The sequence below is a fragment of the Battus philenor genome, unplaced genomic scaffold, assembly GCF_028537555.1.
Source record: "Battus philenor isolate CCGP_79_NKW_IND1 unplaced genomic scaffold, ilBatPhil1.0.hap1 SCAF_14, whole genome shotgun sequence".
In the NCBI taxonomy this organism is placed as follows: domain Eukaryota; kingdom Metazoa; phylum Arthropoda; class Insecta; order Lepidoptera; family Papilionidae; genus Battus; species Battus philenor.
In genome coordinates, this window is record NW_027181676.1 from 7,059,375 (window position 1) to 7,073,404 (window position 14,030).

A 14,030-nucleotide genomic window follows, 5' to 3' on the forward strand; every position below is an offset into this window, starting at 1 on the left:
TATTTTAAAATAAACACTTGTCCAAAAAATTATCTGCTATATTTATCTCTATACACATTCACCTATGTTTTATTTAGTTTTTTTTATTTCATTGACTAGATCTTTTATACCAGGCATTTCTTCCCTTAATTTTTCTTCAATTTCATACTTTTCACTTTCATTGGCTGTCAAATATTTGGAAACAGATTCTGAAAAAAAATATTTAAGTACGGTATTAATAGTAAATACAGGTTCATATTTATTTATTGATAGATATCCGAAAAGACAAAATTTATTAGAAGATTGTAATAAATACATAATTTTCAATACATTTCTTATTAATTAATTTCACTTTTATATAAAGTTAAATCTATTCTCATATACCATTTGTACATTTAGGTGTCTTTTCATCTTACTCATTTTTCCATCCGCTTTTTGATTTTTTTACATTTATGAGTTTTACTTATTTCACTTACCTTTATTAGTTTATCTCTGGACTACTCATATTATATTTACTGGTAGAAAATGCCTTTGGCCTTATATTCACCATTATACATACACACTGTATAAGAAATGTTTAAATATAAAATTAAATATTGAAAACTTAAATTAAGATTAAGATATTTACCATGAAACTGTTGAATTTGCATATAATGATCTTCTTTAAGATGGCTTTTTAAAAACAATACTATTAATGGCACTAAACGTCCAGAAGCGTGAAGCATGTTTTGAGTCACAATAGTGAATATAGCCAGTACTCCAAGGTGTAAAACTAATGCAGGGTCATTACAAATCTCAAGTTCAGCAATTAGTTTTTCTCTATGATTTTGCACTAATAGTCTATAAAAAAAGTAAAAAAAAAAAACAGAATTGTGAAAATGATTAATAAAAAAGGCCATTGTTAGGATTAAAACATTGTTATGACATGAAGATATGTAGCATAAAAATTAAGTTGTTTAAAAAAAAGTAGGTTTATATTTTTTCAACATTGTTCATTAAAAATCTTTAAAAGAAAGGAGAATACTTGATTCATAATTAAAAAATGACTTACTTGTCCTTCTTTTTATCAACTTTCTTTAAAATCATGCCACATTCTGATAAACAGACATCAATAGCTTGATAAAAAAGATCCATGTTCTGTTCAGACAAGCATGCATTTAAATTCCTCAAGGGCTTCATATATTCATCAGACAGATCATTTATAATTTTGTTTCTTAGCTCCACAGTTAAAGTGTCAACTTGAACTGATAAATTGCATTGATTTGCTGCATATTTACAAAATTCAGATAAAATGTCTCCGCCAAAACTTTTTAACAAGTATTTAATGTACTGTGGCTGTTGGTCACTTGGCAAAAGTTTTAGACCTTTTTCATACAGTTTTATGTCATTGATTAGGACATTTATTCTATCTTGTGCTGATGAATGTGTTTGCTTTCTATTTTGATTAGCATCTTGGAGTAACTTATCAGCATTTTCTTTAGCTATAGCTAATCCAGCTTGATTAAGTGATCTGCAAGTGTTGAAACAAAAATGTTTATATGAACATAACAAAATCAGCACTTATTTATAAATGTAAACATTTCTAAAGACAAAAAATGTTTGTTGTTAATTACCCTTGTAGATACTCTGCAATTTGAGTGCACAAATCATCTAGACCCTCATTTTCCAAAGCTTCTCTAATAATATTTTCCACATCTTCTACTGCTACTATTTCTAAATGTGCAGGAGCTTTTTTGCTAACATTTAAATTTTCATCAGAATCAGAGTCTTGTGTTGTTTGTCTGGATCTTTGATGTTTCTTCACAGCTTTTGTTTTTGTTTCTCGCCCTTGGGTTCCACCACCTCCTTTTCCAGATGCAGCTTTTCTCCTACGTTCTTCACGTCTTTCAGCTTTATAGTCAATGTGAGTTTGAGGTATTAAATCAGCTGTTTTCGCCAATTGTTTTTCCAGATAAAACTGTTGATATTTTCCAGACTTTACTATATCCTCAGCTTTTTTTGTTACCATGGACATGCAAGAGGACTTTAAGTTTTCTATAAAATTGATGCTGAAAACTATAAAATTCTAATTAATAAATATTTATTTATACATAAATTTTAATATAATGAACTACGTTACATTTATTTAAGAGTTTACAAAAATATACATTATTTTATTGTTGAACTTAACAAATAGTCACAACAAAATTTGTTTATTTTTACAATGGTTTATACATAGTTCCCAGAAATATAAGCACAATGTTCCTTAATTAAATAAGGCATTGTAATGCAATTTTAATGCTAGAAGGGTTTCTTATAGCTATAAATAATTTATTTCCATAAGCATATAAGAAGTAACTTACTGTAACAATTGTTTACCTGTATTATCAAATAAGATGGTTGATTTACCAGAGCTTTTAAGCAATGTCTCTAGAACATTCTCAATGTCCTTATCTGATAAAACTGAGGGTAATAGAGAAACTACATCTAGGTAACTTTTTGAAGTTATACATTCTTCCAAGGCTGTTTCTAATTGCTGTCTAATATGAAAACCAATGGCACAACCGCCCAGAAAAGTTAAATCTTCATTTGGCAGAACCCTCTTAATATAACTCTTTGGGTCTGAAATTCCCAAACGAGACATAGCATCATATTCTAAATAATTGTTTTGCTTGTAAAAATTTAAAACCCATTCTGTTTGTGACTTTGTATAACAAGATGGTACATATAGAGCTCCTGATTGACGTCCTGTTAATACTCCTGGTGCTACTATTTGATCAAACAATGACATGAATAACCTTTCTTGTAAGTTACAAGAACTTAAAATCACATTAACAGGTGTAGGTTTTAGTAATCCCATTAAGGCTCCATGGATTTTAGCTTTTATCCTCGTAATGTATTCTTCGGTGTAAAAAGTTCTAGGTTCCGATGTGTCCTGTCTACCAATAATTATTTTACCCAAATATCGCTCCAAGACATGTTGCAAAAGTTCAGCTGGAAGATCATATTGTAAAGTTAATTCCCCTACAGATATTTGACCCAGCACTTGGAGTTTTTCATTAATTTCCCTTGCAATTTTCTCTAGATAGTAATGTGCTATCAAATATCCTGATACTAATTGAACATCTTTACTCTTTATAATTTCACCAATGTTAGCATTGATCTGACTTAAATCCACATTTAATTCTTTTGCTAAATCTACAGTGTTAATTCGTCCACCATGGACATAAAGTTCTTCCTTAATTTCCTTTATAAGATGTTGCGGTGTCAAATATTCCTTCCCATCCGTTGTGAAAATTACGTCAATTAGTTTGAGTTCTATTAACTTTGTGACGATTTCAACACAATTTCGCTCTGATAATCTACATTAAAAAAGGCAAATTAATTACATATGGTGCTAAGAAGAATTTATTAAAAACTGATAAAAAATGTTTATAACCTTTGGGAGGTAGAACTTAGTTGAGCCTTTTGAAAATCAGCAGCTAGCCTTTTTATCTCATCCCAGTCAGGAGTCATGGCTGTAAATTTCACAATTTATAACATACAAGAACATATTTTTACCAATAGGCTGATGTTTTATTAGAAAAGATGGTAAACGATATTAAAAATAGCTTTAAAACCTTGAATAAAATGAGATTTGGAACTTACTTAAATTTAAATTTAACGTTGTTTATAAAACTTATTTCTGTAATTTAAGTCTACTATTATTACATTCCTTGTAGAGGTTTACATGTAGTCGTGGTAAACGTCTGTCACTGTTGACACGTTCTCGTCATTCTACAATACAGATAAAGTATGCATTGTCTATTGCAAGTTAATTAAAAATAGTAAATATTTTTATAAAATTAATTGTAGTAAAAACTTTGAAGCAGTGCTTTGTTATTTCTAATAAATAATTATCATTGAAGATCTGTTGAGTTATAGGTACCAGTGCAAAAACTTTTTTTTGCTTATGGTTAGTTTAGTTTATATTGTCATTAAGTTATGTACTACCGCAACTCATATTTTGATTGTAGTTTGTACAAAAATATCACGTTTATACATATACAGCAAATGATTATTTACTTTTTATCCAGTTTATTTCTTGTATGAAATAATGTAGTGAATATAGAAAAATTATTTACAAAAGCATTTTATTTAAGCTAGATTGTCCTATAACTAAGGCAATAACTGTAAATTTAATGATAAGAAAAACCATTTACATTCAAATTAAAAATTGTTGCAAATAATAATATAATATATAGATCGCGTAATAATACTCACTGAAATATTGGAAAATAATAACAATAATAATAAACATTATATAAAAGAAAACAATTTTGATAGTAAGAATTTTATTATTAGAAATTATAGGGCTGAATAAATATTTTAAGGTTATGTCTTATTATAAACAAACTTAAACTCAAATCGTTATTATTTACTTTTACTTTGACAAGTAGTGATTACAAAATAATTTTGCCTAAAATTAGTATTCAACATATGAAGAGGTTGTCAGTTGTCTCTCTGTGGTTTGCTGTGTGTAATTTGTGCCTATTAGCTAGAAGCTTTCGCTGCTTGACGTCTCTTCACATCCCAGTTGTATACTCGAGCCATATTTACTTCTGTAGTTGTCCATTGATCACTATAATTCAAAATGTATAAAGTTAATTTAAATAGAAAATTGTGATGAAAAGGCTTAAATAAAATAAGCAGTATAAATTTAAAACATATGGTAACAATATGAATAAAGAAAAGGTTATAATATTTTTTTTTAATTTCACGTTGGAAAGTAAATGTTTTTTTCATAAATACATTTAATTTGCGTGGATTGCAGGAATCAGGGTGCTGATAGCCCTATTATAATTTATTGAGAATAAACCTCAGCATAGGGTATTCAAATCAAAATGCTTTGAATAGGCTAAATGGCCTTTGAAAAGACACTTGTGCTTAAGCTGTCACTCAATATTTGTTCAATATTCTGATTTAACAGTATCTAAACACTGAGAAGTAGCTGATTGGGGCAGTAAGTTCATTGTCAATATATTACAGAAGATAAACTGGTTACTTCACTCTACAATAACCTTGAACTTAGTTTCATACTATTTATACTACAGATACTCATCATCAAAACAGTCTTAGCTGATTAATAAGGAATAGTATTTACAAAATCCAGAGTTCCCTCATCTCATATTTATATTGTAATATAAGTAAATAATTGTTAAAAGTCAAGGCAATGTTATGCAAGCTTACACACATTACATTTATAAAAATATAACATTAGTTTACAAAAAGATATTTTACCGCAAGAAATCCAAATCATGTTCAACGCGTGACAAGTTTTTCTTGGCTGTGGCCATGTTTGTAGTGAGCAATTGTTCTGCATCTTCTAAAGAGTATTCTAACATTACATTTGCTCCGAGCCACAAGTAAACATTTTTTGTTGGATTAATATTAGCCTGTATGAAACAAAATTTAATTTTACCATAGTCATTCAAATCTTAACTAAATATAATAGGAATTATTATGATAATAAATGATCCTGTGCGTAACATATATATATGTATATATATTACAATGCCTTAAAAAACAAGTCAAGAACAATATTAGTATTAAAGATATTATTTCTATGGCATAGTTAAGTGTACTACTGAGAACATGCTATAGGGAATTCCTGTTTTTTTTTTCATGGGAAAGTAACCTTCAATTAAGTCTCAGTGGACAAATATTTGATGTATGTCTTACTACATTTAGTTCATAGGAGTCTCATATTACGTTTTCTTCACAATGTATGTGTTATGTATATGTACAAATAGTTTCTAAGACTTTATCATCATAATTATTCATAACAACATGACAACAAGCAGGAGTTACATTAAATATAGACATTTAATACTAGGCAAAGGGAAAATTTAAATCAAAATTACCTTGACAAAAACTTGATCGCTTAGAAGAAACTGTGTTTCCATGTCTTCTTTTTGAGTTTTCAACTTTTCTATCATTTCTAAAGACCTTGCTAGATCTGGTATTTGTTGACGAAGACGCCGTCTTTTTGAAGCCAAGGTATATTCCATAAATTTATATTTTGCATGTTGTTCATCAAGTCTTCTTAAGACCTTATCCACCCCACCGGAATTATCAGGTAAATTCATAAATTCATCAACATTATCCTGTGTAAATATAATAATATTTTATAACTACATATTACAATATCTGTAATGGGTGTTCATAATTTTTTTTTTGTAAAAGTTTATCTTCTTTTAAAAGTTAAGTTGGATTGAATAAGTTGAAATAACCAAAGAAATCATTAAAAAAAACACAATATCGTCGCTTTCATTCAATTAAAAACACTAAAAATAATATTTAAAAAAAACAGGTGTATTCAGTTAACCTCTCAATCTTAAAAATTAAGAGCTAATAGATTGGTAGATTTTTTGTAAACATGTGTGTATAAAATTTAACATATTATATTACTTACTACAAAAATAGCTTCGGGAATTCCAGAAAAGGTTTTAGCAGCTTCGGGACCATCGCCTTCCATTGTTAAAGATTTTTTATTTTTAACTTAATTAACGAGTAATTTGCAAAAGAGTAACTTTCAGAAGAAATTAATAAATTTTAGAAAATGTAGTAATGTACGTAACAATAAAATAGAAACCTTAAATGAACCTTAATCCCACTTAATACTTTAAAATTATTTTATTTCATTAGCTATGGTTGCCAGTGCGTACGCACTGCTGTCATTATTATTTATGTATCCATAGTGAAATAAAAATATACATTAAAAAAATAGGATAATATAATACAGGGATAGTTATAATTACCATATTTGTGCGGTTATAAAACTAAATGGTATATTTTTTTAATGAAAAGGAATAAACACTGTAAACTTGAGTTAATTTAATTGGTGAAAACAAAAGAACATTTTTCGCAAAATATATATCTTTTTGGTAAAGTTATGAAAAAACTCGAAGATGTAATGTTATGTATAGTCATTAATAATTGACTTTTAAGAAGAGATAAATTACCTCCTTGACTTGATAGGAAAGCTTCACCTAAATGTGTAATGCACCTTAAGTTTAGCCATCGATGTAATGTTTACATTTGCTGTAGAAGTTAAGGCGCGTTTAGCTGCTTACACCCGAAAAGGGAGTATCCCCTATACGTAGCATCCGTCTTGTACTGTATAATGTTTCGGGTAGATAACGGACGTTTCTCTTTGCTTCAATATAGATGACCAGGATCCAGAGGTGCTAATTCTCTAGACCATTTTTCTATATGTGGTTAGCTTTGACAGCTTATAATTTTATATCCATTACTTTAATAATCATACAATTGAATTGTAGGTACCAATTTCTGGCTACGCGATTTGCTATTTAAATTTAATTCATTCTGACCTCTAAATACTTTGTTTTTTTTTTTAGTTTGTAAATTGTAATGTTTGCGACATTTCTCTATTGTTGTATTATTTATGTTCTTATATTACTAATCCAACATTTAAGCTTTTTTGATGTAATATATATCCCCATTTTTTGTTATCAGAATTTTGTTAAAAACATATAAATATAGCAACACTGGTAGTTCAGCGGTGTCAAATTTTAGGAAATAAGAATCCAGCTTCTAATATCCTAAAATATTCAAGGTAGGTTTAAACTGTGACCCTTCAACATTTCTGACAATTTAAGTAACTATCATTTATATTTTGCGAATAGTTTGTTGTATCAATGTTTTGTTTATAATATTTCAGATATTAGTAGTTGGAGGCTACGCCCTAACTCGTACTACCTTGGGTGTATATTTTCGCTTTCAACATAGGCCTATCAGATACTGCCGTTATGGATATGATGGTATCAACTTTGCAGCAGCAGCGAGCTGTTACGGAGCAGCTGCGACGGGAAGCTGCTATTAAACGTACCCCTGTTTCCGTGGCTGTGGCAGATATTATCAGATATATAAATGATCACGAACAGGAAGATTGTTTACTCGTTGGATTTTCCAGCCAAAAAGTCAATCCTTTCCGCGAAAAAAGTTCTTGTACTGTACTTTAAGCTAAAATGCTTATTTATCAGATATATGTTGTGATTTAACTCCGACTTAATTATTACATATTCACCTATATTTAAATATTTAGTAGTATATATAATGTGTTTATTTAATTATCTGATATATCTTTATGTACCAGGTTTTGATGTGTATAGATTGAAATAAAACTATTTTTTATTTATTACACACTAAACTTGATATTTGTAATGAATTAACATGCTTGGTATATGTTAGTTTTCTGTAATGCTTGAATAAACATACAGTATTCATAATTTGTTTCATTTATTGTTACTTTAAATGCAATTACAATAAAACACATTTGTTTGTATCTTGATGTTTATTAGTGCTCAGAAAAAAACTATCAATTCCACGATATAAGTTAATGTAAATTAAATTTTAATAAAACTAATTCTCTAAGATCAAAACCAATGCCTATACTTTTTGATTTATAAGTGTATAACAGAGTGAGAGATTTACTTAAAAAATAATTTATCTTAAAATATTAGATGAATACTCATACTGAAGTAAATTTTTGATATTATGAAGCTTTTTAATTTTTCTTTTTATTAAATTAACAAAAGCTTCTTTTCCTTCTATGTTTAAGTTCTGTTTAAATGTAAAGCACATTCTACATTTATTAATGATTGCAAGAGAAATAATTTTGCAGTATGATATTCAAACAATTATAACCAGATATTAGATATTTGGATGTACATTTATGTATTTTAGAATTGACTTATTTTTAAAAGCATCTTTAAAAAGCATTAAACTAAACCTGGTAATGCATGTAAGACAATAAAGATATTATCCCCCTGTACAGGAAGAGGCTTTGAAAACTATTTGATACTGCCTTCATGATTTCTAATATCTAGACAAATTTGAATCCAAATACCCAATCTCTGTTTATAATTAAATTATAATTTATGTCCTTGCATTATCATTAGTAGGGAATACCTATGAGATCAATAAACTATTCATAAATATTACTAATCTTAATTACTCTACTGTATGTGATTATGAAATTAATTTTATGGAAAGTGCATTTGACAAAAATTACATTTTCATATAATATATATTGACTGTGTTATATATTATTAAATAATTATTTAATCCAAATAACATTTTCATAACACATTGTTCAAATTTAAGTTTTTTTTGAAAACTACAATGTGCCATATTTTTAACATGTCAGTGCTATTATTTAAAAAAGCATAATATTTGAAATAAAGTTACAATTAAATATTGTATGTTAGTAATAATTATTGGTTTGTGCAATGCATCAACTCATTGAATTTATTTAATATCACAAATTAATTTGATAATTATTACTAATGGTGTTCTATGTTATATCAGTAAATGTCATTTTCATTGTAAATTTCATTTAAGCAATTCCTATATTTCTTTTATTCAATGATATTATCAATTTAGGTCTGTTATGATTGTGGCAGTGGAGCGGAACAGAAGTAAAACTTATTTAATATTTGTAAATTGTTTGAGCAAATTTGGATTTAAATGAATTATCTTAATCTAGGGGTAAAACTATATAAAAAAATTAAATTTACCAACTATCAGTCTTTTAAATTGATGTTGATTATCAACCTTGTAGCAATTTTTCTCTCAAAAGTTTACAAAAATAATAAACTAAATTCTAAAGTAATACCACAGGAAAGGTACAACATGCTTATGTACTAGCATATCTATTGTCAGATTGTTTATCATAAGAATGTACTAAGTAATCATCAGAAATCTCATATTTGGAAGCATATCTACTTGAATTTTAATGTAGGCTTATGATGGAAAACACTTTTGTATTAAATCAACTTGGAAAGCATAGAGGGGATGAGACATGACCAAATACCTCCATGTGTAAATAATTCTTATTGTTAGTTTATATATTATTAGTATCCAGAGAGCAATGGAAAAAGCAATGCTCAGAGTTTTGTTATGAGATGAAATCAAAAATGAGATTAGCAAAAGCACCAAGATAACTACTCTGAGGTAGCTCGAAGAATTGCTTGTCTGAAGTAGAAGTGGGTGGGCTACATAGCTTGTACAACTGATGGCTATTGTCGGGAAGCCATCACGACTGGTGAATGTGGCATGAATAGGCCCTTCAATAAGTGGACATGACATATTTAAGAAATATGGGAGGTTGCTAAATGCTGACAACATTGTCATATATGTCTTACAAGATGTCTATCAGCTGATTTGATGAGTATCCATTGAAGCTTCCTCTAAAATTTTATAGACAAAAAATACTTAAGGTAAATATGCATCCAAGTATCTTAACTTCGGTAATAATACATTATTTTACATTATCTATTTACAGCAATATTATTTTAGTTATAATTTGAGCTATTTACGGAATGACTGTGAAACAATTAAATACTAGAAACACAAATCAAGAATAGATAATCTGTATCACATAGTATAAACATGTAAGACAAAATTTTTGTTCATGTTAATGACAAGTAATTTAAAAAATGGCAATTGAATAAACAAATGTTCAATACATTTTCAAGTTATTTAACTTAGCAATTTTTATCAATAATTATAAATTTAGTACAAACTTACTTAACTTCTTTTTAATAACGCATTTAATAAAGAATTACAAAATTACATACATTAAGGAAAATTTATATCAAATATTAATCTTATTATGGGGTTTACTAGTTTACTGTTAGCTAATATTACCACTGTTAAGAATATTAGGCGTTTAAATAGAATAGTATGTATGTAAAAATTGGTATCTTCAATTATCAAATCATGTTTTCAAAGAAACCTGTTAGTATTTTCAATCAACTTATGGGACCTAATATTTAGCATCACAATGATATGCTATTACCAGAATTTAAAACTATGAACAAACTATCAATACACAATGAATTTTATAAGTATGGTTTCTAAATAGGAAGCTTTATTACATGCTTGTTTGACTCCAACATTAATTACATACCCAGTAACCTATGCACAACTATCAATCAATTCATTATCCATCACTATGTATTACTTAAAGTGGAACTTTTATGAATTACACATAATGAAAAAAATATTTGTTGTATGATATACTAAATGAGTTTTCAGTTTTGATGACTACCTTAACATAGTTTGTGTAATATTTAGAATGCTGATTAACTATCCTTTAATATTAGCTCATTTTCATAAGATTAGCTTCATATTACCATCTAATGTTTATGCATACAATTCAATGTGTATAATATTCATAAACAAAAATGTTGCAATTTTTCAAAATGGCTATAATGCTATTCTTAATATTTATAAAAAAAGCTTCATGTATTTCTGTGTAAAACAATAGCTCAATTCTGTTATATAAATTTAAGACAGTTTATTCCGTTAATCATTGAATTTTGCAATGAGTACCATATCCTATTACATATTTGTTTATATAAAAGTATTTGCAAGCATGGTGATCTTAAAATATAAAAACTTCTTTGTAAACTTTTGAGATCTACTATCCCTTAAAAATAAATACTGAGGGTCAGATTTACAGGACACAATTGAATTTTAAAGTGCAAAGACCTCATTAAATCCGCTCCTGGCTTGGTGGTGATACATCTTCATTTCCATTCGCTACACTTTGATGGTATAATTTAAGCAGCTCCATAGCATCTTGTGCTTGACGCTTTTCCAATAAAATTCTAAAAACAAAATGAAATTATTTTAAAACTTACTAGTTATTTACAAAACAATTATTTATTCTCATAAAGTATTATATGTGTTAGGTGTTTGTTAATATTTGAACTTGATCTTGTTTAGTTTTTGGAAAAAAGAATTGTTAGAACATGTCATATCTTGTTTGATGTGAAAGTCAATAAAAATTGATCTATTGTGTTATGGTATAATATGATTTTAAGTCTAATGACTTGTAAAATTGTAAAAGTAGCTCTACACAATGGAGATACTACTAGTTGTAATGAATCTAAGGGTTTATATTGGTTATGTCAGTTTTAAATGAGAATTATTGAGAAATAAATAAAAGTACTAACATTTTCTTACCTTCCAGAAGCTTCCTTAATGTGTTCTAAGATAATACGGTTATCACGATCTGTTACAATATCAGCAAGGCTATCTGGATCCATATCTGAGAGTAGTTCCAGGTCTTGTCCTCCGAGTAATGAGATATGGCAAAGGTTGTGCTGCAATCTTCCTACAAGACTTGCCACCTGACCCTTGTCACCAAGAGCTATATCATCCGTTTGATCCAACGAAACTTGACATTTAGGCATATTAGGTGCCCATTTTTCGTTACCATGTAAAATCATTAGAGCTGTGTCAGGATCTAAAGTTGAGAAGTATTCTTCGTCGTCCACCTCTGTACCATCACATTCCAGAACCACCGTTAAATTTTCACTTGGCAAGCCTAATTTTTCTGGTACTTTGGCAAGTAAATCCTCTAAAGATGATGCTACTATACCTTTCTTTTTGTCCCGATTTACATCACAGATTTTATAAGGCTTGTTAATGTCGTTCTCCATTATATAATTTTTAGTCTGGGCTTATAAATAAACCAATATGATATTTTATTTTGAGTCTACACTAAAGAATTAAAAATCAATTATCATATTATTTCTGTACCTGCAATTGTTCAGGTCTGAAAAGATGTATGTAGACAATAGATAAATTAAAACTTTGACATTGATAAAGATATATTGCCACCGAAGAAAATAAATAAATTATAACTTATGCCTTAGAACGTAAATTAATTTATTCCACGTAAAATAATAATAATTGAAGATGATATTAATAGTTTTGAAATAATATCCAAAAACTGTTTTAAAAAGAAACTGAATACGAAACACTGTCGTTCAATTTTAATTGAAGTAGCCTAATATTTACGAAGCGACCGTCTTCGGGGAGAGAACTATTGAAAATGATGCTCAGTTCAGTGCTCACCATTGCCGTAGTACTTATTCTCGAATAAAGGCAAGTTCGTGCAATGTATGCAAGTCGATTAGATGTAAAATAAATACAATTTTCCGTAATATTATTAAAATATTTTTAAGTTTAATTAAATAACAGAAAAATATTTGAAATATTACTTTTTTATTAAATGTGTTTTGCCCAAAAAAGTATATGTAATAAGTAATAATTGTTGTAGTGCTTTATTAATTAAATAGATTAGAATTGTAATTAAAAACAAAAAGATATGCGCTCCTAATCTCCGGCGACCAATAGACATTTGTAATTATAACGTATGACTGGCCTAGACTTAGACGTTTGAATTTGAAAAATTGTGGTTTTGACAATTTAAGGGTTGTTGTTTTTTTTAATTATTTGATGTTATATATCAAATTTTAATCTATCTTTCAATACAATTTATCATTAAGTTGTTAATAAAAATAAGGAGAGTTTATGTTTTGGTTTGACCTTTAATTTTCTTAATGTAGGTTTCCAATAATTCTTAATGTTGGTTTATAATAATATATTTAATTAAATTAATAGTGGCTCGATGTACTATTATCATGTTTTTCATATATATATACTTAATTGTTCATTAGAAATTAAATCAGTTTTGTGTAGTTTTACAAAGTTTTTACTAGCGATATTCGAAGAAACATTTAACGTAATAGAAAAGGTTACAATTACCACTTATCTCTGTGGAATGCCCGACTCCTTTTTATGAGCGTGCCTAAGATGAACGACGATGAATGAAAATACAGTGCCCACGCTTACTTCTTAAACAAAAATTAGTACAAGGTTTCTTAGTCCTAGTTTTCAACCATGTGCATTTTTTAATTCTTTGATTAACTTCATTCTGACCAAATTCATTTTATTAAACGAAAGCTTAATCATAAGAATATTTTATTTTTGGAATTAATTTATTTAATTTTTAAAGATAAAGATTTTAGAGTTAGTATCTAGTAAATAATTGTAAAATATTTCTGTAATTTTTTCTATGATTTTATAGAGAAAAAGAATAATCGTGAATCGTCAGAGGGCAGGTGGCGTACAAGGGTACTAGAGGAGGTCATGTTCGGTCAGAGCGTGGCGCGACGGAGGAGGATCAATAAGAAGCCCAGTCTCCCCATCTC

At 28.2% G+C, this 14,030-nt stretch overlaps 4 protein-coding genes across 5 annotated transcripts; 1 reads left to right on the forward strand and 3 right to left on the reverse strand.

Moving 5' to 3' along the window:
* Positions 1-20: 20 nt before the first annotated feature.
* On the reverse strand, positions 21-3,715 carry Ufl1 (UFM1 specific ligase 1). The gene is made up of 7 exons (XM_068777763.1): positions 3,607-3,715; positions 3,398-3,476; positions 2,338-3,320; positions 1,593-2,034; positions 1,031-1,489; positions 608-819; positions 21-188 (listed from the first exon to the last, which is right to left on the reverse strand). The coding sequence occupies exons 2-7, from the start codon at positions 3,472-3,474 to the stop codon at positions 70-72; spliced, it is 2,292 nt and encodes a 763-aa protein (XP_068633864.1). The 5' UTR covers positions 3,475-3,476; positions 3,607-3,715; the 3' UTR covers positions 21-69.
* Positions 3,716-4,316: 601 nt separating this feature from the next.
* mgr (merry-go-round) lies at positions 4,317-6,627 on the reverse strand. Its single transcript, XM_068777931.1, has 4 exons — positions 6,413-6,627; positions 5,862-6,104; positions 5,239-5,393; positions 4,317-4,579 (listed from the first exon to the last, which is right to left on the reverse strand). Exons 1-4 carry the CDS (start codon positions 6,473-6,475, stop codon positions 4,492-4,494), a joined length of 549 nt encoding a protein of 182 aa, XP_068634032.1. The 5' UTR covers positions 6,476-6,627; the 3' UTR covers positions 4,317-4,491.
* Positions 6,628-7,492: 865 nt separating this feature from the next.
* On the forward strand, positions 7,493-8,238 carry Ggamma1 (guanine nucleotide-binding protein subunit gamma-1). The gene is made up of 2 exons (XM_068777734.1): positions 7,493-7,576; positions 7,682-8,238. The coding sequence occupies exon 2, from the start codon at positions 7,770-7,772 to the stop codon at positions 7,980-7,982; it is 213 nt and encodes a 70-aa protein (XP_068633835.1). The 5' UTR covers positions 7,493-7,576; positions 7,682-7,769; the 3' UTR covers positions 7,983-8,238.
* Positions 8,239-10,644: 2,406 nt separating this feature from the next.
* On the reverse strand, positions 10,645-12,632 carry LOC137933827 (lipid transferase CIDEA-like). 2 transcript variants are annotated; one of them, XM_068777890.1, is made up of 2 exons: positions 11,995-12,631; positions 10,645-11,636 (listed from the first exon to the last, which is right to left on the reverse strand). In XM_068777890.1, the coding sequence occupies exons 1-2, from the start codon at positions 12,471-12,473 to the stop codon at positions 11,522-11,524; spliced, it is 594 nt and encodes a 197-aa protein (XP_068633991.1). In that variant the 5' UTR covers positions 12,474-12,631; the 3' UTR covers positions 10,645-11,521. The 2 variants fall into 2 exon arrangements, with proteins under 2 accessions (XP_068633991.1, XP_068633992.1); XM_068777891.1 differs by having other exon boundaries at positions 11,549-11,636; positions 11,985-12,632.
* Positions 12,633-14,030: the final 1,398 nt, after the last annotated feature.